Here is a 27,091-nt window from a genome sequence, read left to right on the forward strand (position 1 = left end):
TTAGTTAGTTAGTTAGTTAGTTAGTTAGTTAGTTACGCAGCCGTTCGTGGATTGCTTTGTTGTCTGGATTGTGAATTTTCTGAGGAATTTACCGTAATTTCTCAGTTATTTGAATTTTCCCGCGCTTTTTTGGATTTTTTTTTTATAAATTTGATTTGTTGTTGTAATTTTGAAAATATTGGAAAAAAGCAAGTTTGGGGTTAATTAAGAACAGTTTTATGATAAAATATGCTTTGCTCTTCTAAGAATCTGATAAAACATTTTAATCAACGATTGAGCTTCTAAATAAGCTAAAATTGAAGTTCAAAATCTCCATGTGACAATGTAAACAAAATGTTTTCAAATTTTTCAATTTTTATTTGGTTTTTGTAGCCTTTTTAATGTCTTTCAAGCCTTCTTTATGACTTTTAAAATTATTTCCTCAATCTAAGACTATTTTAGCGTCCAAAATTCCACCAATTACCTTCTGAACACCAACTCTTATACTATGACAATTTCACCATCCAAAACACTTGCATTCAGCTCCTTCAGGTTGATTTAGTCTCATTCAATTTTCTCTCGTATCAGTTGTGCTAACACAGCTGTGCTGACCTCATAATTACCCGTCAATTTCCTGTCAGCTAACTGTGTTGGAACCCATGGGACTTATGAATTACAGTTTTGTGACGATGATGTCCTTGAGTCAAGTGACTTGAACAGCTTTCAGCATGAGATTATTACAATAAATTTTCTATGCGTTTTCATCAATTTTCCACCTACTGATTTACCCTAAATTTCAATACAACAAGGCATAAATCTCATCACATTATCATGCATAATTCGAATAATACTCAAAAGAATTTCAATAAGGAACAAAAAAAAAGAATTGAATTAATTAAAGCTTTAAAAAATCATTTAAAATTCAATTTGTAGAGATTTAATATACATCAATATATTCTACGCATAACTCAGAATTCAGAATTGCAAATTTACATGATTGTGGGGAACCATACATCCACATATGTTGAAAGGCATTTAAATTGAGGTTGGCAGTGTTCATAAATTTTTTAAAAAACAAGAGAAAAAGGGCACATAAACATCAATTCATGTTTTCTGCAACTTTTCTCATGTTTCACCCTCCACTTTATCATCCCCAAAGAAGAAGAAGATGAAAAACGGCATGAGACGAACGGAAGCACGAGAAGGACGGGTAAAAATGTGTTGATAAATATTTACGCACATAGCATATTTTGTTGTTTATGTTTTGATGACCTTAAAATTCTATTCTGACTTCCATTTTCCAGCACATTTCCACTCAAAGTTTCTTTCCCAAATGGTCCATTGGAACTTTCATCCTGGAAGTATATCCAATGATTTTTTTCTTCTATATCAAAAATTTCCTCTCATTTTAAAAGCTCAGTTGCGGAGAAGATTTTCAATCGATAAGACGCGAAAAAAGGAAGTGAACATTTTTTTGGGTCGTGTTCGTTTTGTGACACAAAAGCGATTATAGTTTTTATTTCCAAAATAAATGCATTTAAAAGCACTATCTCGAGTCATAAGTCTATAATTCATTAGGATTTTGTGTCATTCTGACGGTAAACGTGCAACGGATCGGACTCATTTGCTATAAACTTCCAAAAAAAATAATTTTACCTTCTACGAAATCTTATAAATGAAAAAAAAATATATAAATAAATTTGAGGATTAGCATTGTGGATTAAAAGTGATTTGCCAGTAAATGAACCAAAATTTGTACGCTCGGAACGAGACAAGTACAAGAAATAAGCATTTTGTGTGTGTATTAGTGAAGATATTTTTGTATATTTTATTAAGAAATTCGTAAGCAGGGGAAGAAATTAAGAAATTTTTTTTCAGTTCCTTTCTGCCTCCTCACACCAAATATATAAAAAAAAGTTCCGCGACAAACATTTCTTGTGCTGTGGATTAAGACGAAAGTGAAGAAAAAAATATTCTCTGTGCTGTGTCTTTCCTTAAAAAAGTAAAAAATAAAGGAAGAGAAATTCTTTTTATTTGATTTGTTGTCTCGAAGCAGTTCCACTGTAAATGTTGTTTTTTATGAATAAATTGTGGGCAACAACGTGATTAAAAATTTAGAGTAAATCCAGTTTCGTGCGAAATTTCAATAAATTTCATCATAGCTACCTTTGCTAATTGGATTTAAATTTTGTGACGATATCTTGTCAAAATAATTGTGAACTAATTGAAATGTGCTTAAGTAGATTAGATTGCTAATTTTTCTACGAAGTAAAAAAGCGTATAAAGGGTAAGTCAATCTCACCCACTACACACAAAAAAATACCCTTTTTTATGTTGAAAAAGTTTATGACAAATTAGCTTTAAATTAGCTTTCATCCCACTCTAAATTTGTTTTTTTAGTGGAGATAAAGGCCATATGAGGAGACGACGAATAGTAGAAAACTTTATCATACTGATCTGATGTTCCTGACTCACATAATCTATATTACTCAATTTAAAACTTGCCATTTATGGGGATAGTAATAGAGACAGAGACATTTTTCCGGTTAAAATAAAAATCAGAGATTTTTAAAAATATTTTGAGGGGTTGGTTAATGAGGATGTGATTGCTGGGTTTGGACACTTTTAAGCGCATTTGGTCATATTTACCAGAATATAAATTTAAATTTTTAAAAGAAATTGAAACTCGTTGTAAATTTGAATTTTTGAAAGACGTTGAAATTGAAATTCTGAAACCCGACAAAATTTGAATTTTTGAAGGATGTTGAAACTTAAAATTTGAAAACTGACAAAATTTAATTTTTGAAAACCCAAAAGATTTGAATTTTTAAAAATCTTTGAAATTTGAATTTTTGAAAAACGTTTAAACTTAAATTTTTAAAAACATTGAAATTTGAATTTCAAAAATTCACAAAAATTAAATTTTTTAAAAGTTTTGTAATTTTGAATTTTATAACTTCGTTTAGATTTGAGCTTTTGAAACCAGTTAATATTTGAATTTTTGAAAGACATTAAAACTTAAATTTTTATAACTGAGAATCTTAAATTAAGAAAACTGACAAAATTTGAATTTTTTGAAAATCAATAAATTTTGAATTTTAAAAAATGAATTTCAAATTTTCTCAACAATTCAACAATTACTCCTAGTTGCACATCCTTCAACACACAATCCCATTTCACAAATCCCTCAAAATTCTCAACATAACACCAGGACATTCAACCGAAGAAATAACAAATAAGCATATCAATTTTCCAAAAACATGCTAAACAAGGGAATGAATCCATGTGACCTTCATAGAAAAAAGAATCTATTTTCAACCATAAAAAATATAAACACAACAAAAAGAGGAGAGAAAGAAATGAAAGCATATTCAAAAAAATGTGTTTCATGGGCTTGAGGTTTCCATGACCTTTTTTGCTCTCCCAATTTTTTTTTTGTTTCAACGTGACGATGGTGAATGATAAACTTTTTGAGATTTTATTTCCTATTCGAAAATACAAAATTTTTGTGTACGAATATCAACAATCTGATCTGATGTCTGTTTTCCTCAATGGATACATAAATTTTAGAGATTAAAAAATATTTATTGTATATCCATTATCTCGTTTTATTCAGGCAGACAATCGGATTAATAAGACAACAATAGTTGGGGATGTATTAAGGAAAAAATCGATAAAGGTGATAAATCAAAGGAGTATATTGCTATGGAATCTATCATTTAAGAGACAATAAGTAGATCTATTGTGCAAACAATAATATTATTATATAGTTATTGCTCGATAAGCTTAACTATACATGTAAGAGTGAAATGTCATTATAATCTTTACTCATTCTATCTTTAAATTCCATAAATTCTCGTTTATTGTGCCTTTTATCTAATTGATTATTGTTTATTGTAGTAATTATCGATTGATATAGTAAATAAATTTTAGACAATAGTTCTATTTAATGCTGTAGAAATCATAAAAGTTAACAATTCAGCATAAACTTTGTATAAATATAAAAAAATTCACACTTCAATCAACAGCAGCAAAACAAGTTCATTGAATAATAAAATTTTTAACAAAAATATTTCACAAAATATGCGTGCAATATTTATGTCTAATACGAATAGACTAGAGTCTATAAAAATGATGAATATTTTATCATATTTTCTTTCAGTGAATTTTTTATTTTATTGAAATTCATGCATTTTAAACAATAAAATAGCGCTGAGTCAGTGAATGTGGAAGAATTGGCAGCTTGATTGTGTTAATAAACAATTGCCAAGCTTTTTTTTGGAATTTTTAATAGGATAGGCAATATTTTTGCTTTCTTCCAACTTTTTCAAATTTTGCTGAATATTGAAAATATTTCAATAAGAGTAAAATTTGTATCAAAATTCAAAATTCAAAATCTACAAAACCGTTAAGAATTTGAATTTTACAAAACCGTTAAAAAAATTGAATATTAGATAACCGTTAAGAATTTGAATTTTACAAAACCGTTGAAAATTTGAATTTTGACCAAATTTTCACATAAATCTGTTTAAACCTCACTCAATTTATCTTCAAATCTATAAATTCCATTCATATAATATATGAATATTTCAAAAAGTAAATTTAATCCCAAAGCAAACCACACTACACTCGAATACCTCTTGAACCAAATCATGACCCACACATTCACCCTAACACTCTTGAATCCGAATATCTTAAAAATATATAAATTTCCCCATCCAACTTAGATTTAAACTTCCCAATCCCATTCAATTGCCTTTCTACATCATAATTTGATACCCGACAAAAACGATTGCTGCACAAATTACATATTATTGCTCCAAATAATCATTGAACCGAAATATTAAACATAAAAAAATTATATGAATGAACTTTATTTTTTTTGGGGTAAATTCGATAAAGATTCTTTTATCTCGCCTACTATGGATGAGCAAGAAACAAAAAAATATCAAACAAAATAAAAAATATGTTGTGAAAAAAGGCTCGTCTGCGTGTATCGACAGAAAAAAAGAGAAGAGAAAATCGATATACACTAAATCCGATTTGTTTTATTGGAAAAGTTCAATTTTATTTTCATCCCTTAAATCTAAACTTTTCCGCAGGATCCTTTTTAATGTTCTTAGTGCACGCGCCAATTTTGTACATAGGCTTTAAGGATATAGCCAAAAAAACCTGGCAATAAAAAAGTATAAGTTTAGTATTAAATGAATGTTAAATATCTCACCCGTGCTCACGAAGACATTATGAGGATGATGATGATGATGGAGATCCCTTAATGTCAAGGTTACATTAAATATTCGGATATTATTCTCCTCCATTTGTCTTCCTTAAAAACTTTTTTGGAAGCAATTTTCTCACGCATTTTCCTTTCTGTACTCTAAATTTAATCGCTTTGCTGCTCATCTTTCTTCATTTTCTTCTCTTTCTCTCTGTTCTGGCTTTCAATGTCAGTGAACAACAAAGAAATGAAATAAAAATTTTTTTATATTCGTAATAAATTCCTTTTATTGTTAAATTGACCTAATTTTCCGATTCTGAATTTCAGAATCAATTGTGAAAAGTACAAATAAAAAAAAAGAGAATGAGATATTTTTGATGCATTCGACTATATCAATGGTAAATTGATTGAATTTTCTTTTTTGCACAAAAAAAAGCGAATTGATGGCAACTTTTTCTGAGTGAGAAACTTTTTTAATTTGCTACTAAAATTAATTTTTCTCTTTCGTTTAATACAATAACAAAGTTTTTTGTGCTCTTGATTGTCTGTGAAAATTAACTGTGTGCTATTTATGAAATTTATCAGATGTGAAAAAATGAAAAGTTTGTTGCCATCTCACTCGTTTTTCTGAGAAAAAAGGATCCTTTGATGTTCACTTTGGATGTTGATTGCTATTGAAACTGAAGGTTGACTGTAATTGACAGAATATTTGGCTTAATTTGAGATTTTTTGATGTGTGGATTAGAAATTTTGTGTTTTAACCAAATTCGGGAGAATTTCTTGAAAATTAGAACTTTGTTGTTGTCACTAGAGCAGCTAAATGTAGAATTTTTGATTAACAAGTTCCATTGTTTCCTAAAAGTTGTTTAAAACAAGTTAAATTAGTTTCCTAAAAGTTAAATTAGAAAAAATCTTAATTCTTGAAATTTTACTCACTTTAATTAATTTTTCAAACTTTTTTCGTATTAAAAAACTAAGATATAGCATTAACTTACTGAATGTACTGGTAGAAGCAGCTGAAAAATGCTTTAATCTACTTAAATTTGCAGATATTTGGTTTTTTTAAACACGAGATAAAAATTTTTGCTTCAATTGAAGCGAACTTTGAAAATTCAAATAAAATTTGACAGTTTCATATTAAAAGCATAATTTGAAGCCAACTTCAGGCTATTATTACAAAACTTTGCACAAAACTCATTAAAATTAAGTGAATTTTTAATTATCTCAATAAAAATCATCATAATATTCATTCTAAGTATCATTTAAACATTATAAAACTCTTTAATAAAGCTTTAAACATCAAATTCGCCTGCTCCATCCCACACATGCATTTCTGTGTTGCTTGTGTCTCATAAAAATTAGTCTTTTATGAAATTTTGAAAGCAATATCAGAAATGTTTCCATTATACAGCGCAAAATAGGAATAATTAAATTTATTACTATGTACTCTTTGAGTTTGCAGCTTCGATCAAATGATAAAGTTTTCCTCATTCGTCCTCATTTCTCTAAAGCATGAAATTTTTGTGCAGAAAATGAGAACAAAAATTTATATATTTTTTTTTTTGTTCAAATATGTTATGTGTGAAGCAAGAGTACAGCAGAAAAAATGTCTATGTTTGTGAAAAAAATTTCAGAACAGAACATTTTTTTTTTTATGTATGTTAGACATACAGAAGAAATTTCTGCTAATGCCAACATAACTCATGTTTGTTTTTTCATTCAATCTCGTACTATAGTTTCTTATGTCTCTATCTCTCATTTTATTTTCTTGTTTCTCTTTCTCTCTCTCTTCCACAGCCAAAAAAAAGCTCTTCTTCTTCCTGCATCTTTCCGACACGCCAAAGAAATAAAAGCCAAAAACACAAAACTGAAGAGATAAAAGTTGACTTTAATGATCTACAAATAGGGTCGTCTTCCGTAGATTTGATTAGGCAAACAAGAAAGTTTCGAATAAAATGTCGAAAAGTATGGATTCGAGAAGGATTTTGATCCTTTTACTGCTCACATCAACTCTAATAGTGTTTATAAAAGGAGATAAAAATTCATCATCGTTAATAGTCGAAGCAACATCAGTAACATCAATAACAGAGCAAACAGAAGTGCCATCAACAGCAATCAATAATCAAAATGTGACAAACAACTTTACTTCCGTTATGTCGGATATGACAACAATAGCATCTGCATCGAGTACTAGTGAAAATCAATTAAAACTTTCTACATCACAATTTAACTTAATTACGAGTACGAGTGAGCCCCTAACGGATGTCACAACGACAACTATAACGGAAGTCACTTCATCATCACATGACGATCTCATTACGCAAGAGAAACATCAACAAAGTAGCAGTAGTAGTAGTAGTATTGAGGATGAGATAAATTCCGAGACAACTATAAGTTTTGGAATACGTTCATTTACAGTTGAAGTTTCAAAAAATGAGAAACTATCGTCAACAACTGCTGTGCCAAAATCAACAATACCAACATCATCAGCGGATGCAACAAAACAACAAACAGTAACAATAGCTGGTGAAACTTTTATGCCAACATCCAGTGTCAGTGAAAAAAGTTTAGAGATAGAGACAACCACAACCACAAGCACAATGGAGCCACAAAATGCAATTCAGTTCCAAAATTCTCATTCATCATCGCCATCATCATACAATATGGAGAATGTCCTTAAATCCAATTTAAATATTTTGTTCAATAATGATGATGATCCGGAACTGAGATATAATAGAAATAATAATAACAATAATAATAATGAAATGTCAAGTAGCCATGAGAATGAAATATCAAATGAGATCCAAATCGATAGGAAACTTGAGAATGGACTATATCGAATTAAAATTGGTGAAATAACAACCGATGAATTTAGCATTGGATATGATGATGAGCATAAAGATAAATTGCATCAGCAATCGACTAAAGTAAATATTGATGACTTTTTCCCATCAAAGATAGAAGACTTCCGACCCATTATTGAAATTTCAAATGAGAAAATGTTGAAGGAGAAGGATGTATTGCATAATGAGCAGGTCAAGCCCTTGGCTGAACTTTCATTGAGTCAACCGACAAATATTGATAGTGAAATAGCATCGACAACAGTAAGAAGTGGAACACGTATTAATACATCAAATGTGGCAACAACAAACATTGAAATTGAATTAATTGATGACTCGACAGTTGGTATTAATGTAGATCAAAACGATAGGGGTATTGAAATTGATGAGATTATCACTCAAGTGGAAGAGATTGTTACTGAAGTGCCACAAGTGACGGAAAACATTAACATGGATAATGTATTTATACCAAGACGTATGAAGAAATTTGATCCATCGACAAAAAATTTATCGACAGATACACAAGGTCCAACACGCATACATGATTTTGGCATGACAAAGTTCAATCAAAAGAAGGAGAACTTGACACAATCACCTGTTAATGGAAAGCCTGAATATTCGACAACAAAGTTTTACAATAGCAAGGAACTTTATAATGAAATTTTACATAAAGCATCAAAGCCTGCTACACAAAAGTCAACAGTCAAGCCTGACAATTTAATACGTGAAAAGCTATTGAACACAAATAAAATTCCTATTGACAATTCACACTTTGCCACAACAATTGTCGATAATGTCATGACGACTGCAACATCAACCGTAACGGAAGAAGTGACAACAAAACGACCAATGTATTCGATTCCAACAAGTCATCCACGAATGTTGTCTCGTCTCGAGGAGAAGCTCAATTCCTTGGATTGTGATATACAAAACTTATCAGCTGATTCGACAGTATGGCGCGGCAATGAGACACATGAACTCAATTTACCCATCACTGTAAGTTCCTTTTTTTCTTCATCTTATTCTCTTTTTTAACATTATCCGTGTCATCTACACCCTTCGAGCTATATACACACTTTTTTTGCCTACGCAACATTTAATATTGATTTTGATTTTTTTTCTTCTACTTCGTCTTACTTACTTGCCTCTATCGTGTCTCCCATCCATCCGTCGTCAGAGAACTTAATTGAAATTCGATATATGGGATATATACATCCAAGCAAGCAAGCAAAAAAAAAAGAATGAGACATAGAAAAGAAATGTGCGTACAATGAGAAGCAAGAAAAAAAATTGTTCTTCTCCTGATATGGATATACATACATATCATGCATCACTATGACAACGAATACACAAGAAAATTCCATTATCTCTTCGTCTATTCAAGGAATTGACATTATGATGCCTTTCAAAGCTTTTAGAATAAATTTTTTTTTTGTCAATGTACGAAGATTGTGTACAGTTTTGGGGTAGTTTTATTGATGATTGAGATATGAAAATCACTTTGATAGCTGTATGCATGCTAGATGCTATTGTTTGTCAATTTTCTATAAATGGAATAATTAGGATGGATCAATATATGTGATTGTTTGGTCAGGCATGAATATGTGAAGGAATTATTAACAAATTTATGTCTTGGATGATTTGTCAAACTGAATTTTATATAAGAAACTATAGGAGCTTGTCATGTTTTTTAATGGATGATTTTAGGGATGTTGAGATGGAGATGTATGCGTTATTTGCTTCTTGTGTAGCACCTGTGACATATTTTGAGAATATGTCTTTTGATTACATGAGAATATTGCTAGATTTTCACAAATTATATAAGAAATATGCATCTGTAGATGCTAGAATTCGTATCCCTAAGACTCTCGTTATACACTAATACTATATTCGACTTAACCTTGGCATCCAGGGACATAGCTAAGAAGGAGAGTTAGTGTTAAACTCCTTTAATTTCTATAACTATTTGGAAGACTTTTTGAAATCCAAGCCATAATTTACTCCATTTTCCTCCTATTCCCAATAGTTGTGTCTATAACCAGGGCGTATTGACCGGAGGGGTAAAAGGGGTTGGGTTGGTGGTCAACCCCATCCCCTTTTGGACAAAATTCTTAATTTGCTAGATTTTTCGAGAAAAATCCAATTTCTCTCCAAAATTTTTGGGTTTCATGCAAAAAAGACCACATTAACCCCAACCTTCCTGCTTCCCCACTTCCTCCAACCTCACTATCTTCAAAAATTCCTGATTAAGCTCCTGTATATTAAATTTGAAAATTCAATCGCAGCACATTCATAAACATTTCTTAAACTCTAAAGTTGTTTCCATGCACAGCAGCACATTCTGTTGATTATATAAACATCAGAAGCAAAAACACGCATATTGAATAGAAAGTGCTACATATCAGTTCAACGATCATGTGTGTGTATGATAATTATTCACAAAATTTACATCCTTTGTACTTTAAAATGTTTCATGCTTATCCAAGGTGAAGCGAAATTTTCACCGTGAACTAGAACAGAAAAGAGGAATCTACTCTGAATGAGTGGATGTGAGTAAAATTTTGAGTAAGATAAAAATAAGACGAAAATTGCTTCGAAAGTGTGACGACTAAAATAGAAGATGAGGGAAAAGAAAAGTTTTGGATGAAACTGTCTTTTGCTATCATCATCATGCACATCATGCTTTTATTTGTCGTATAAGGAGCAAAAGAATAGAAATTTTTTTTTTGTCAATGCTATATGAAAAAAAAGGTTTGACATGAAAAGAGCTCTATCGCTGATAAGACGTAAAAAGCTTTTATTTCTTTATTTTTTTTCTAAGTTCCTCTTCTTATTTCTGTTTCTATAGCTCAAAATACATTTTATACTTTATTTCGAGTAATTCCATATAAAAAAAAAAAATTGGAATGTTTCGAGATGATATTGATGACATAATGCATGTATGGAGCATTTACTTCAATAAGTTCTTTGACGTTTTTGAGTGCTGGAATGCATTAAAATGGAGCAATGCAATTTAATGGGTTTGATGTGGTTTTATGCTTCACTGAGCTCTCGATTGCATCGTCAAAGATGAAAAAAAAATCCTTTTTTTTTTGTGCTTCCTTTTCCATTTCATTTTGGTGTATATGAGACGATAATATGTTGTGGTTGTAAAGAAATATGATGCAGGATGTTTGTGCTCTTTTTTTGTTCGAAAGGACTTTTAAAGAGCATTCCACTTATGTTTGGTTTTGCTTTCGTCCTATTTGAATAGGAGATGGTTGGATAGTTTTGCATGCAAACTTTCATGAAAATTATGTGCGATTTTATGCTGATGGCTTGAATATAAGGTTACAGTGGGTTGAATATTCGATAATAGTCTGTCCTTTGCTTCTGTAAAACTGCAATTTTTGATCTTCGGAATCAAAATGAATTCATTTGTTTACATTTCCATATGAGCACTTTGCCCTTCAAATTTACCTTGAGTTTGTAAAAATTAACAGCATAAACTATCAAATAGTGTAATTTGCAAGTGAGCAAAGCATTCAAAGCATATTCCTGTCCATTAACTGCTCTAAATACTTTAGAAACCAAACATTTTGTTTTCAGTATATTTCAAATTGTAAACAAAAGTGCGGGAAAATTCAAAAATTCAAAACAGTTTCTAAGCATATATGCATATCAATTCACATGTTTACCATAATGAGTGTCAGCTGTAGTAATTATTTGATATGTTTACATTGTAACAATTCCATAATCAGTTATCTTAGATTCCAAGAACTTTCACTATTTAATTTTAAGATAAATTCACCTGTCATCAGTAACTAAATTTTATTTTTCATTAGTTCAAGAGACACAAATAAGAGCTTCATATTGCCACATTATCTGAATAACTGAATTTGAAATGAAGCCTCGAGTGTTACAGCACCAAAAACTTTTGATTATTAAATTGTATTTCATATAAATTTAACAAAAATTATACAAAAACAAGCAACTTTTCTTGTTTTAATTATTATTAGCATATTTATGAGGATTTTATGCTGTAATTAAAATAGAAAATGTGTTGAAAAACAGTAAAAAAATTTAAAATGGCTTTATAAATTTGTATTTTGATATATTTAGCAGATTCTGTTGAAACTCTTAAGATGATATAAATTTAAAGTTATCTTTAGAGTTGCAGAACATATTATGAGAAACTTAAAGATGTTCTTAGCTTTAAAACTTGTAAATTACCTTCAAAATGAACAAATTTTATTTTATCCTTACGTAAAACTCTTTTACATTTTATACAGAATAAAACAAAACACTGCTGCATAAAAAAAATCTATTTTAAGACATCCTAACCAGCATGTAACAAAAAAATAAAAGAACAGGAAAATACAGCCATGCGATACAATATAGAATTTTTTTATGAGAAATGAAAACATAAAAGAAGAATACATTCACATTGTTATGATGTTTCCTTAACTAAAGAAAGAACTTGATGCTTAAATAATATTTAAATTTTCACAAATTATAAAGCTTCAGAGAGTATAAGCGGCATCAACAATACAAGAAATTTTCCTTTTTTTTTTCATAAAAGTATAAAAGAAATGCCGTAAGAAAAAAGTAAGGAAATGAGTTAGCGATGTGGCCAGCATTAGAGAAGTTAGAACGCATTTAAGCGATAATTATGTTTTAAAATTTCACTTTCGAAATTCGAATTAAATTGCAAAACTTTCGAAATTCAATTCAAAATCCTACTTTCAAAATTTAATTCTATTTTCGAAATTCAATTCGAAATCTCAACTTTGAAATTTAGTTCAAAATTCAATTCAAAATTTTACTTTCGAAATTGAATTCAAGATTTCGAATTCGAAAATTTCATTCAAAATCTCACTTTCGAAATTTAATTCAAATTTTAACTTTCGAAATTTCAACCAAAAATTCGGAATTACATTCAAAAATTCGAAATTAAAAATTTGCGTAGATTGCTTCGATTGCTTAGAAACTCCGAAAAACATCTTCAAAACCACTCAAAACTTTGTTTTTTAATCCCTTATTTTTCAAATGAAAATTAAAACCACAAACGCATTTCCAAAACAAACCCCCAACCACAAAATTATTCAGCACCCATTCCCTAGAAATTTGTGAAGGTAAAATTTTTATTGTAATGAATTTTTCATGTTCAAACAAGCACAATGTCAACTAAAAAGTTTTCCTTCTTTTCATTATTTACAATTTGCACAGAAACGAATATTCTTTCCGTTCGTTAAAAAAGAAAAATAATTCTCAACAATAGATAATGGAGGGATGGTGAAGGTAAGGGAGGCAATGAAAATAATATAAAAGAAAGGAAGAAAATTCACACTTTGGAAAGATTTTTGTGGACAAATATTTTTTCACTATGCAAATTCTTTTATTTTCTTTTTTCGACTTTCTTCCCCCATTGTTATGGTCCTCACTTATCCATCACGATGGAAAATTTTAATTATTTAAAAGAAAAATTGAAAAATATTCGAAATTTGTTGGAAGGAAAATGTTTTGAATAATTTTTTACCGCAAAATTCACAACTTTCTGCTTCCTCTGCTTAAGGATTATGATTTAAACAACTCAATCCAACCGTTTTTTTTTGTAGCTCTTAAAAGTGAAATGAATGAAAATAAAAATTTAACTCACAAAAATGTTGAATGAAGCTTTGCGGTTTAAATCATGAATTGTTTTTTTGTTCGACTTTTTTATTCATTTTTCTGAGAACAATGTGTGCTTTATAAAGTCAGAATGAGTTGCTTAAATGAAGTTAAAATGAAACCAAATGAAGGTTGCTTTAAAATATTGATTTTACGTTGATTTTTAAATTTTCGAAAATCGTCAAAATTGAAATATTTCTAACTTAAAATTTGAATCTTTGAAAAATCGTGAAGTTTGAATTCCAAAAAATTGTTAAGATTTGAATTTAGAAAATCGTTAAGATTCGAATTTCGAAAACCAAAATATTTCAAATTTGAAAAAACCGTTAAAATTCAAATTTTAAAAACCAATAATTTTCTACAAATTACGGTCTAACCCAAATTGAAAAATAAATCAATCGATCACTAATGCGCCATAATTTTTCATATTTTATTCATCTCCAAAACCATTCTTATTTTCATCTATTTCAAATAGAAACAAAAGCCTTTACGACTTTATTGTGTGGAAACTTTTCGGTATGAAATATGAACAAACAACAAGGAGAAATACTTAAGAAGGGTAAAAAGGGTTTCGGATTCGACCATATAAACAAAGTTCTTTCATGTTGTATTTAAATTTTTTTTTCCTTATTCAATTTTTTACATGTTTTATGAGAGTATCCTATGAAAACAGAACCGTCGGTAGTTTTTAGAATTTTTATTAGTTGTTCATATAGCAACTTACAACATATTTATTATGAATTTGTAGGAGGATCGTGGCTTTACTTTTATTTTGAACAAGGATATAAGCTTGATCATGTAATAGTTTGAAGATTCTCATTTTAGAGCTTTTATTGGAAGGTAGAGAGTGAATGTTACAGATTCACAAAAAATGATGTAATGTGGGCGTCAAAACATCCGAAAAGTACAATCTAATCTTTGTTTTTACAAGCTTTTTAATAATAACTTTTGAGAATCAGGACAAAATTTTACAACATTAAAAAAGTTAAAAATAAATTTATTAAAATTTATGAAAGTAAAATTTGTTGTAAAATGTTGTTGTAAACTCATCCATTCACAAATATTTCGGAGAATTCCTGTATAAAGTATAATATTTCACTACCCACAATAATTTACTGTTTTAATAATTTCAAATTTCTTGAAAAATTGCTCGATTTTCTTGAAAATTACAGTTTTTAATATTGGAACAAAACTAAATCATTAAATTTTTAATTAGTTTTAAATGATTCTAAATAATAGTAAGAATTAAATCGATTTTTATAAAATTCAAGTTGAGAAAAACCAAATTTTGACATTTTTAAACAATTTTTAAAAATTCCAATTTAAAAGTTTTTGAAAATTTTTAAAAATTCTAATTTGAAAGATTTTAAAAATTCTAAATTTTAACCGAGTTATTAAAATTCAAATTTTAATTCTCAACATTCAAATCTCCAAGCTTTTGAAAATTTGACGAAATTTTAAATTTCAAACTTTTTAGATTTTAAAAATTTGAATTTCAACATTTTTCTTCAATTCATGAATTCAAAATACACACTTTAAATTATTTAGGCATGCATTTATCAAAATGAATTACTTATTAATGACATTTTATTTAAAATAAAATCAATTAAATTTATGTATTTCATTGAAAGCTAATTAAATAAAAATTGAAAAGCTTCGTATGAAAATATTTTTAATTTAATTGGAAACTGAAACGTTTTTCACAAAAAAAAACAACACAATGAGAATTTTTGTTAACAAAACGAGGAAATTCTGTCGCATAAATTGCAACTTCCTGTGACATTTTTCCGCTTCATTTTCCTCTCTCGCTTGTTCACAAAAATTCCAGCATTTCAATTTTAATTTTTTAACAGAAGTCCGAAAGTAAACATTTGATGCTCCATTGTACATTCATCATTCCATTTACGATAATAATAAAAAAATGTAAAATGATTGAGGAGGTAGGGGGCAATACAGATGATGAGAACCTCAACATCTGCACACCAGTAAAATAAAAATGCTTAAATTAATTTTAAACATGGTAAATCCAACATGAACAAATTAATACAGTTGAAAATTTTTGAAGAATTTTTTTCTCATTAGTCGTTTGGTACTTTTACGGCTTTTGCTAATTGAGACATTTTCACATTTTTATGCCTCTGACACTTTCACTTTGCCTTCTTCAAAATCATGTATAATCATTTATCACATTGTAGTGAGATAAAAGTAAGAAGTAGATGTGTTAAGTATGGGATTTTATTTGGGATTAATTTGATAGTAAAACACTGAATAAAATTTAATAGCTTTTTGTAAATTTTTAGAATTCAAATTTTAATTGTTTTTAATTAAAAATTCAAATCTTTATGGTTTCTAAAAATTGAATTTTTAAGATTTTTTTGATCGAATTGTAACAATTTTAAATAATTTAATTTTTACGGGTTTCAAAATTTAAAATTTGGTTTTTAAAAATTCAAGATTCAACAATTTTCAAAAATTTAAAATTTAAAAGTTAAACCTAAAATAACTGATTTTCAAAAATTCAAATTTCAACAATTCTTTGAAATTAAAATTTTAATAGTTTTGAAAAATTTAAAATTTGATGGAATTAAGAATTTTAATATTTAATGAGTTCTAAAAATTGAATTTCAAAGATTTTTAAAAATTTAAATTTCAGTGAATTCCAAAAATTCAAATTTTTAATGGTTTCCAAAATTCAAATTTAAGTTGATTTGAAAATTTAACATTTTGAAAAATTAGTCTAATGAGTTTTAACAATTGATTTAGTCCCAACAAAATCCCCAAATTGAACTTAAATTTCACCAAATAAACCACCAAATAAACAATCCAAAGAAAGCAAATAAAAGCAAAATTCATAGAATAACATTGTATGGTTATAGACTTCTCCTTGTGGACGTCTCTGTATGCCGTTTAATAATAATCGTAAAAATTAATGAGGAAAATTTTCGTGAAAATTACGCCTATAAAGATTCTGGAAATGTCTTGTGGGTGTATTGAAATAGAGCATTGAAAAAAAAAGAAGTAAGGAAAGAAACAAACAAGGAGGGATTTCCATTTTGTGTCTGTTTTTTATCGTTAAAAGCAAGTAAAATGTTGAAATGTAGAAATTTTCTAGCAATAAAAGGTTTTTTTTTGTGCGAGAGATGCAAATTAGGGATTAGTTGCGACTTGAAAAACATCATTGTCGTACGGAATAAAAAAAAATGTAAAATTTCAGAATAAAAGGCATAGAGTAAATGAAAGGAAGAGGAACTGAGAGGCATTACATCTAATCCTCTTCGTAACATTCTTGTCTTTTCAATTAAAATAAAAAAATTTGAGAAAGGAATTGAAAAGGGGTTTAATTAACCCTTTTTGCATATGTAAATTTTAAGCATAAAATCACATTCATTTGATATGAGGATGCTATTTAAGTCTCTAAATTTTATTACATTCTGTAACGCATATTTTAATAATGGGCGGTTGAGTCTTTTGTCGAGCATTGACCTGAAAAATTAATTGTTAAAGTTTCTCTATCGTCAAGTTTTGCTGATGAAATTGAAGCTGTTTGGATTCTACTTTAAGATGCGAAAAATTAGAAATTGATGCGAAATTGTTTTGTTTAATTTGGATCATTGTGACTTTGAATTTCTGCATCTATTTTTGAAATTGATTTAATTTCATTTTTCAGCTTTAAGATGATTTTTGCATCTTTTTACAAATGATGCTGAATTTTAAGTTATTTAATTTGAATTATTGATTTTTGCATCTTTTTACAAATTGATTGAGATAATTTGCATCTTTGTTGAAATGATGCAGAATCTTTAAACAATGAGCAGAATGATGCAAAAATAATCCATTTCAATCCGAAAAAGATGCAAAAATTTGAAAAATTCTCAAAACTTTTGAATCATCTAATCAGAATTCAAAGCCAACTCCAATTTTATTTGAATTTTAATCGATTTAAGTTAAGTTTTCCATATTAATTATAGATCATTGAGACAAAATGACGCGAAACTCCTTCAAATCTTAATCTTCCAAATTGCCAAACATCCACCAACTCTTATTCTTCGAATTTTAACAGTCGAAATCACCACAAACATAATTAGGCAGCATAAAACAATATTACAATTATCTAATTAACATCACTCATTACTCAAGGTACTAAAACAGACATAAATACCAGCTCAGAACGATTCGTTAAAGAAATGTGCGAAATAAAGTTGTTTAACGATTTATAAAAAAAAAAAATACATAAACGTACATCACATTTGCTCACATATATATTTTTATGTGAATTTGTGCTTTACGATGACCCATAAAAATTTATTGAATGTAAAAGTATGAATATTTTATGTGATCTGCAGGAAGATTTAGGCATGATTGAACAAATTATACGCAAAAATAAAAAGAGTTAAAAACTCAATTAAGTGGAATTAATATTTATAGTCGACAATGTCTTCGCTAGTGGCAAAAATATTTTTGGATGAAAAAAAGAACCACTGAGTTATGTAAATGGCAATATTTGCATTTATTAAATTCCCAACTTCACTCAGACGTCATTTTTCATATTTTTTCTGTCTGAAATATTAATGAATAAATAAATTTACATAAATGAACGTCACAATATTTATACTTCAATGACATTTAATACTACATTTATCATTTATTTGCATTTTCTCCCACTTTCGACTTTTTTTCCTCCCATTTCACACTTTGCAATAAAAATTTATATTTCATGCTTGTTGTTGATGTTGTTATGGACTATTTTCTCCCATCGCCAACTCAAATTATATTTTTTTTGCAAAAAATAAACAAAAATGCAAATTTTCAACATAAATTGTAATTAAAATTTTAAATGGGAAACCATCCTATACATATTTATTCATTTGTTTGTTATTTACTGGCGAGAAATTAAGCAAATTTAATAAAATATTATGGTTATGATTGCATCTACTTCTGGATGCTTTATAACTTCAATTAATGTGAATAATAATTTTATGCTTTTGAAAATTTTTCAAAAAGTTTTCATAATAAACTCAGTTTTGTTAATACAATTTGCAGTGCTGAGTAGGTCTTCATGATGAATTTTTGCATAACAAACTCTCTATTTAGTTTTTGCAAGTTTAAATTCTAAAGTAAATCTATTTAAATAGAAATTAAATTTAATCAAGCGAATATTCAATGATAATTTAATTTCTTATGATGTTAGGGGAACATCAACCATTTGTAATCAGTCATTTGAATATTTTATTTTCAAAAAAACTGAATTTCGAAATTCTATTTTCGAAAAATCCAACTTTCAAAATTTAAATTTTCGAAAAATCTAAACTTTGAATTATGAATTTCGAGTTACGAAAATTCCAAATTTTAAATTACAATTTTTGAAAATTCAATTTTTAAAACTTTTGAATTCAAATTGCGAAATTTAAATTTTAAATGTTTATTTTAAATTCTGTAATAATAAACTACAGATCCTGCTACAGATCCATATCAATCTACAGCAACCACTCATCTCAAATCCGCCGTTGATCCCTCCATAATCCTTGTAAAACTTCAGTGAAAACTTTTAATTTCATTAAAATAATTCTCACATTTCCCACTCAGTTTACTCATACATGCACTTCCCATCCCTCATCCGACAAAAAAATATTCAATTTAAAGCTTCTCTAATGGATCACATAACTTATTCTACATCAAACATCATTAAAAGTTACACACAGCATTCATGAAAATTCCAATTGAGATTAAGTATAAATTATTATTCACAAAACTTTCGCCATTAAAAAGCTCACGGCTGTCGATATAATGTGAATTTTACAGCATAGAAATTGATGAACTTTGACAAACATTGGAATCATACTGATAACATTAAAATTAAGCTCACGAAAAGCATTGATTCTTATTTATAGCAATTCTATCGCGAGAAAGTCATCGTTTTAAGGCAAAAATTAACAGATATTTCTATAGCCAAAAAAATGGAAGGAAAGAATGATTCAAGAAAAGGAAAAAATGTATAAATCTTGATAACAGACAGAAACTGCCGTAAGGCATTCCGTATTCAGCATGAGCCATTATGCGAAAACGATTTCGACTTGACGTAATATAAGAATAGGAGCTATAAAGAAGATTTTTGCAGGATTTTTTTCTGGGAAATTAACACGTATTTTGCACGGGTGGATGATTGGGTCATTAAGCAACTGAGTAGGTGTATGATTGAGTGTCTGGCAGACTGACAAATCGGTACAGTGCCAAAACCTGATTTTAATTGAAGTAAAATATTTGGGAAATTCGTTAAAATTCAAATTTTTGTTTTGAACTAGCTTTATTAAAGTTCAAATTTTGAACTTGGCAAGTATGATTCAAATTTTGAATTCGACTGTTTTGATTCAAATTTTGATCTTGATTTTTGTGTTTCAAATTTTTTATTTCAAATTTTGAACTTGACCGTTAACTTTCAAATTTTGAACTTGACTGTTAAGCTTGCTATGATTCAACAAATCGCGTTTAAATGTAATAACCTGCAAAGAATCACAACCATTTTCTCACTTTTTCCTCCATCTTCTTCCTCATCGTCTTATTGTTATAATCGAAAATAAAAAAGATAACAGAAAAAGGCACACAGCAAATATTAAAAGAACCATATCCATTTTTATTCCTATTGATTACAAACGTAGAAAAATGTAGCGTATAAAAGTGAAATAGACACAAGAGAGGAAAAGAACAAAAGTAGACATTCCGATTCTGGTCATGTATTGTCAAATTTTTCATTTCGAATGTTAAAGACTAAGTCCGAGTTTGAAGGCAAAAAAAAGAAGGCATGAAAAATGAGGGGCGGAAAGTAGTTTTGGGTTGCACCTCATAAAGTACACTTTATACCACTTTTTGTGCTGCTGCTTCATTTCCCCCACACCGACACTTTCGGACGTCTTGATAAGAATGGAAATAGGAAGATGTTGTGGGGTTTTTATGTTCAAGAACAAACACAAAGCTTATGGACCATAGAAAAGTTTCAGCTGACATTCCACTTTTTTTCCTTCATCTCTCATTCAATGTGAATTAAATGTAAGTCCTTTCTCTGCTATTTATGTCTGTTTGAGGGAATGAAGCCCTTTAAGAGGCTTGTCACTTTTAATATCACACGCATTTCAACAAAACTTCGGTACACAGATGTGATGTTTGAACCAGAAGCACAAGATATTTCTATAAATGCTCTTTCGAGTATCTAAAAGCATAAAAGTTTTATTTTTACAATACCCGAATTTTTTTTTTACTTCTTCTTTCCTTTTCATTTCTGTTCGAGCTCCTCATGACTATAAAAAAAGATTTTAACAACACACAATACGAATATGGTCCTTTTTTCTCTTTTTTTTAGAGCTTAATAGAAAAAAGTTAATGTACTCTCCTACTTTCAATTTGTCTTGGTGGTTTTTTTAGTCGAATTTTATGTCAATTTACTGTCCTTTGCATCTGTGGACGACAGATTCAATGTTATTCTTACTTTCCTTAATTCCATGATTGTGACAAAAAGGTTGTAATCATGAGGACTAGATCTTCTTGTTAAGATTCTTTGTGTCCTTCTTCAAAATGCATGGCTTGATGAGTTTGTCGGTTTTATCTACTTTTTCAAATTGATTTTCAAAACAACTGTCATTTTAGAATTCAAAAATTGAACTTGGATTGTAATTTAAATTTTGAACCTAAAAATAAACGTCGTTTCAGAATTCAAAATTTAAACTTAGATTGTAATTCAAATTTTGAACCTCAAAATAAACGTCGTTTCAGAATTCAAAAATTGAACCTTAAAATAACCGTCGTTTCAGAATTCAAAAATTGAACTTGATTTTTATTTTTCAAATTTTGAACCTTAAAAAAACCGTTATTTCTTAAAAATAACTATTAAGCATAAACTCTTCTTACTTGGAATATGAAGCTCTTAGATACATATATCCTAAAAATATCTACATCCGGTGTTCTAGAGTAAATATTTGATGGCAAACTCATAATAAAATCAGACTGCAAAATTCCAAAATATTACAGCAACAAAAATCTATCCAATATTCAAGCCTACTAAGTGACATTCCAACTTGTGCATGTCATGTTCTTTTATTTTACAATCATTCGCACACAGTCTCGGAATTTTTATCGGCTAGTTGTTGTGTATGTTAGAAAGCGTACGGATGTAAACATACTGATATTTATTTCTTCAATCCCTTCTTATCGATAAGTGAAATAAAAATGAAAGAAAGTCAGCGAGTAAGCATTTGGGGATATTTATTTATGTTTCGAATATGTGTGCCAATTCCATTCTCTTAGAGTATTTGATTTCTCATTCGAATATCAAAGGGGATAATGCTCAATTGTGACTTTTTCGGTTATATCTTCTTAGTCTTCCTTCAACCTTTCTTTCTCTAGTCAAGTGCTTGCTTTCCACCTCTCAAAGTCACCACTGAGTCAATATTTTCCGAACAAAATAAAGCTCGACTACTCTTTCAATATGAATAACGATTGTCCTCATTTTTTGGCATGCTTCCTATAAAGATGTGGTTAGTGATAAGCACTAAGCATTTTGGATGAGCATGAAGATGACTGTCCATGAATTTGTAAGAAAGTTTTGAAAATGTCGGTTAGTTTTTGAATTTTACAAAACCGTTGAAATTTGAATTTTACAAAACCGTTAAAATTTGAATTTTACAAAACCGTTAAAATTTGAATTTTAAAAAACCGTTAAATTTTGAATTTTACAAAACTGTTAAAAATCAAAATTTAAGCCAAAGTAAGCATTTATAAAAATATGCGCTTAATATCCTAGTTACCAATAAACCAAACTCCTTAATACCATTTTATATGATGCAGTAGCTACATCCGATTTTCTCGACTGTTAGTTTGCTGATGAAATTTTTACTTGAACAGGTTTCTGATACCCTTTTTTATTTATATCACTACAGATGTATAGGATCGTAAATGGATTAGATTTTTTTTCACCTTCACCTTTACTCTTTATTCGCAATAGCATCGTAAAGTTTTTTTTATGAGTTCCACGTATATCGATGCTGAGTGAAAATATCTCTCTTAAATATGTATGTATACACGCACATATTAGCTTTGCCATTGTAATTTAGTTCCAATATTTGTATTAACAGCATTACTCGATATGGATGTCGAAAAAAACAATCAAATTTTGATGGCTGCGTGAATTAGCGATAATATATCATGTTATAGATTATGTACGTCGATATAGATTGCGAGAATTATATCATCATATTGGAAATTGACATGTTTGTAACAATGCTTGTGGCATCTATATCATAAATTCGATATATTCGAAATTAATTAATTATTATCGTTTCAAAAACCAATGAGTGAGGCGAGGGAAATCAGGCAAATGAAAATATATCGAAAATTATGGAATTTGAAATTAAAATATTTAAATTTATGATGACTAATGAGACCGCAATTTTATTTGTTATAGTAAACTGCGAAATGATCATTTTATAGAATTTTTATGGTTTAATCCATTTTTAAGTGGAATCGACTGTACGCAATGGTATGGCTTATAATACAATTATGTGATCTGTCAGCTAAGACCTTCCATCATCCTTAAATAGCATCTTGAGAAATTGCTCAAAAAATTACAATCATAATTCAAATTAACTGTTAATTTTTGAAAAAATCATTCAAAAAATTCAAATTTTTTTTGACCGTTATAAAAATTCAAATATTTTTTGACAGTTACAAACTGCTAATTCATTTTGAAAGCATCAAAATAAACAACATGATCCTTAATTTGATAATTCTAAGACACAAGATTAATATCTCATAAATCTAAAAATACAACATTATGTCTTAATATTCCCAGTAGGTGGAAAAGCTTTCTTATCTTCCTTGAACATTCCTTAATCGTATTATCGAAAATCCTATTAAACTAATTATCATACAGAACAACAATACATATTAAAAAAATTGAATGGCAATATCCCTCGAGACGATCCTTTAAATTGAGCGAATAAATATAATGAATTCGAGTTGGCAATGAGCTTCTGTTGCTGGAACAATCGTATTCGTAAGGTACACATACACAATCATACAAGTCAATTACATTTAGCCAACATTTAATTTCTCATGAGAATATTTCACGCTTGAGGGAGGCCCACACAACATCATCATCATACACACCATCCATTCATTCATTCATACATTCATTCATGTGCTATATAAAGATTATGTGTCTATGAGGAAGAAAATACAAAAAAAAAATTGAAATATTGGAATGGAAGCATAAAAGGAAAGAAAAGTTTTATCGAATTGAGTATTCCATGGGCATTATAATCTTTTAATCTCTCTTCCCAATCTCAAGGTGTAAGTATGTATACACATATATGCTTCATAGATGTATGATAATAGCTACAGAGAGGCAATAAAAGTCAGACCAATAAAATACGGAAAGAAACTAATTTATGGATGGAAATTAGAAAGCTCACGCTGAGGTGCGTTTCTTCGATAACATATATAAAAGCAGGATAAACATCATGTACGCCAAGTGAAAGCATAATTCAGACTTTCGATTTGACATTAATGGTCTTCAGCAGTGTCGGCACAATGAATTTATTTTTAGCACCATTTTTGGAGAATGTTATTGCCAATCCTTTCATTCAATTTGGATGGAATGATGTTGGCACTTACTTAATTGACAATATTATTTCATCAATTTTGGTTACTAATGGCAGAAATTGAGGATTTAAATTGGAAATTAAAGGAATTTAACAGATTTGATTTCACGGTTTTCTGAATTTTGAATTTTCATTGAATATTGCTGAATTTGAAATTTGAATTGCTGAATTCCGTTAATAGTTTCAAAATATGAATTCAGCTTCAGAAATGTAAAATTGTGCTGAATTAGACAAAATAATGCTGAATAAGACAAAATTACGCTGAATTCAGCCTAAGATTACCAAAAAGCTTAAAATCAATCAAAGTTCACCACTCAAAGCTCTCAATTATTCAAAATAAGCCTAATTAATGCTGAATTAATTGATTTTCATTAAATTAACAAATTAAAAATGATAATTTGATAATTTTTGAGTAATTAATCCACAATGCAGCTCAAATAAGCTTAATTCATATTAAATAATTTGATATACACTCAAATTAAGCAAAACAAATATGAAAAAAACTCAAAAAATATTAAATTTCATATCTCATTCCATTGAGTTATGCTGAACAAGACCGAGCAAATAAAACTTAATTTAATTAAATTTCCTTCCGTAATTGGAGACTCAAATACGTGAATATATATTTGAGAATATCAAAAAAAAAAAGCTTCACAAAAGTCATTTTGTATCAATAAAAACACTTGAGTACGATACTTTTGTTACTTGCTGTTTCAATACGTAAGGGGCGAAGCGATTTCCTATCGAAATGGGAAATAAGAGAAAAACTTTTATTTTATTGAAGAAATTAATTTTATGTTCTTTAACCTTCTTATTTTTCATTTTGCTGTTCTATGAAAACATTATCTTGCTGCTTTCACACCCTATTTTATCTTTATACTCATTTCATACCAAAAACGTTTATATTATATAGAGAAGGAAAGAGATTATATTAGCTGTTGTGCTTCGTATGAATGTGACAATAATCTCTCTTCTTATTCCTTACAATTTTCATTCCAATAATATTTTTTTCTTCTCTTTTTCTATATCTTCTGTTTTAGACACCTGAAGACTGCTCATCTGGCTCCGACTGTTTGCCAATGATCATCTCATGGGAAGGTTCAAGCGACATTCAATCCGGTGATGTTCTGATTGTGGAAATTGATGACAAACTTTTGATATCTACGGATAAGAGAAATAAATCTGATGATGGAATGTAAGTCACTTGTTACCTGCTACATACCTTACTCTATAGCGTGCTTAAAATGTTGAATGATAAATCTCATTTAATTCAATTTTTGTAAAGGTATAAAAATTTGAACTGCCCATAAAGTTTTCAATACATAAATTTGCGACGGTCATTAAACTTCCTTGATTTTGATTATTTAAGACATTGCAAATGAAAAAGTTTGTTGACGTAAGCGTTTGGCAGGATTCAATATTATCAATTTTATTTATATTTATGGTTCAAAAGAGGCGCTATTTTTAATTAATTGTGTTAATTAATTAAGAATCTAAGATTTTTCATCTCAGTACATTTATTTTGTGTCTTGAGCATTGTGCTCATTAGCAATTAGCTGACTTTCATTATGTTTTTTTGTTTTTTCATCTCCAATATCGAATTATTAAGAAGAAAATTAAGGATTCTTTTGTATAATAAGAGGGTGAATGCTGAAAAGCTACTAAAAGCATTGGATTTCAGTATTTTTTTATTTGGGGGATGAACAAATGGATTTTGGGCAGCTTTTGGGCTTCGGTGATTCGAGTTTGTGACTCTTTTGTTGAGTAAATACGTACAACGTTCTTTCATTTTCCATTCCATTCATTAAACAGCCTAAGATTAAGAATAAACTTCATCGAATCTAAATTTATCAAAGATTTTGGTTATGGCTTCGTGTTATTTTTGTTAATTAAAAGTTGTGGTATTTTTAATAAGGAAAATCTCTCTTTTGCTTTACTTAAATCGGTTTAAATATTCAAATGCTAATGATAACCACTATTTTAAATACCTGGAGCCATTTGAAGCTGTGTATAACAGCTTATAAAGTTTCAAATTAATGAAAGTTAAATATTTTGAGTTTTATGGCAAAATTCTGTCGTTAATTAATTATTACAGACTTACATCAATCCACAGCACACTTATTACATCCACAAATCTTAAGATTCTTCTTTAATTTTAAAATAATTCACAATTTGGAAATGAAATTCAATTTTAATTCAAGACTGTAAACAATGAAAAATTGCAGCCAACTTCACGTCATAGTTTAAATCTAAAAGAACTTAAAGAGCAATTATTGTTTACCAAGAATGAAGTAAACCTATCAAAATAATTCCAATGGTAACTTAATATTGCATCTCTGGAAAACAAAAAAATTAAAAATGTGCCTCAATATTTCACCAAATGAAACCTAAGACTTTTCTGTAGCCATTTCAGAGTTTCTAATTTCAATTTCAAGCTATCAGAAGTGAAAATGTTATGGCATGAAATGTATTAAATATAAAAGAAGAGCAGCTTGAATTTAAATGGCAAAAAGAAAAAAGAAAAGAAGAAGATGGAAGTTAAATGTACATAAAAATGCTTAAAAACGACAGAAACAAAGCAAAAATAAGGAAGAAAAAGTAGAACGTAAATTATTAACAAACATAAAAATTCACCGCATGCTTCATCACTTTTATGATAATAGAACGTTCTTATGCTAAAAGCAATAGAAAGACGAGAAATTATGGAAATATATAAGCAAAAATTGCCTTTATTGCTGCCGTCACAAATTTAAGCAATG

The 27,091-nt window shown here is 28.7% G+C and overlaps 1 protein-coding gene across 2 annotated transcripts in view; it reads left to right on the forward strand.

Moving 5' to 3' along the window:
- The first annotated feature begins 1,412 nt into the window (after positions 1-1,412).
- Positions 1,413-27,091, forward strand: part of wry (delta and Notch-like EGF repeat containing weary) — a 45,312-nt gene continuing 19,633 nt past the window's right edge. The window contains exons 1-4 of one of the 2 annotated variants that reach the window (XM_070639009.1): positions 1,413-1,776; positions 1,858-2,266; positions 6,995-9,033; positions 25,373-25,527. In XM_070639009.1, coding sequence (XP_070495110.1) covers positions 7,153-9,033; positions 25,373-25,527 — 2,036 coding nt within the window. In that variant the 5' untranslated portion in view covers positions 1,413-1,776; positions 1,858-2,266; positions 6,995-7,152. Of the gene's footprint in view, positions 2,267-6,994; positions 9,034-25,372; positions 25,528-27,091 lie in introns of both variants that reach the window. The other variant, XM_070639010.1, reaches the window with a different exon arrangement.

The sequence above is a fragment of the Chironomus tepperi genome, unplaced genomic scaffold (assembly GCF_022539635.2).
Source record: "Chironomus tepperi strain 1889 unplaced genomic scaffold, CSIRO-AGI_Ctep_v1 contig_177, whole genome shotgun sequence".
NCBI classification, from domain to species: Eukaryota; Metazoa; Arthropoda; class Insecta; order Diptera; family Chironomidae; genus Chironomus; species Chironomus tepperi.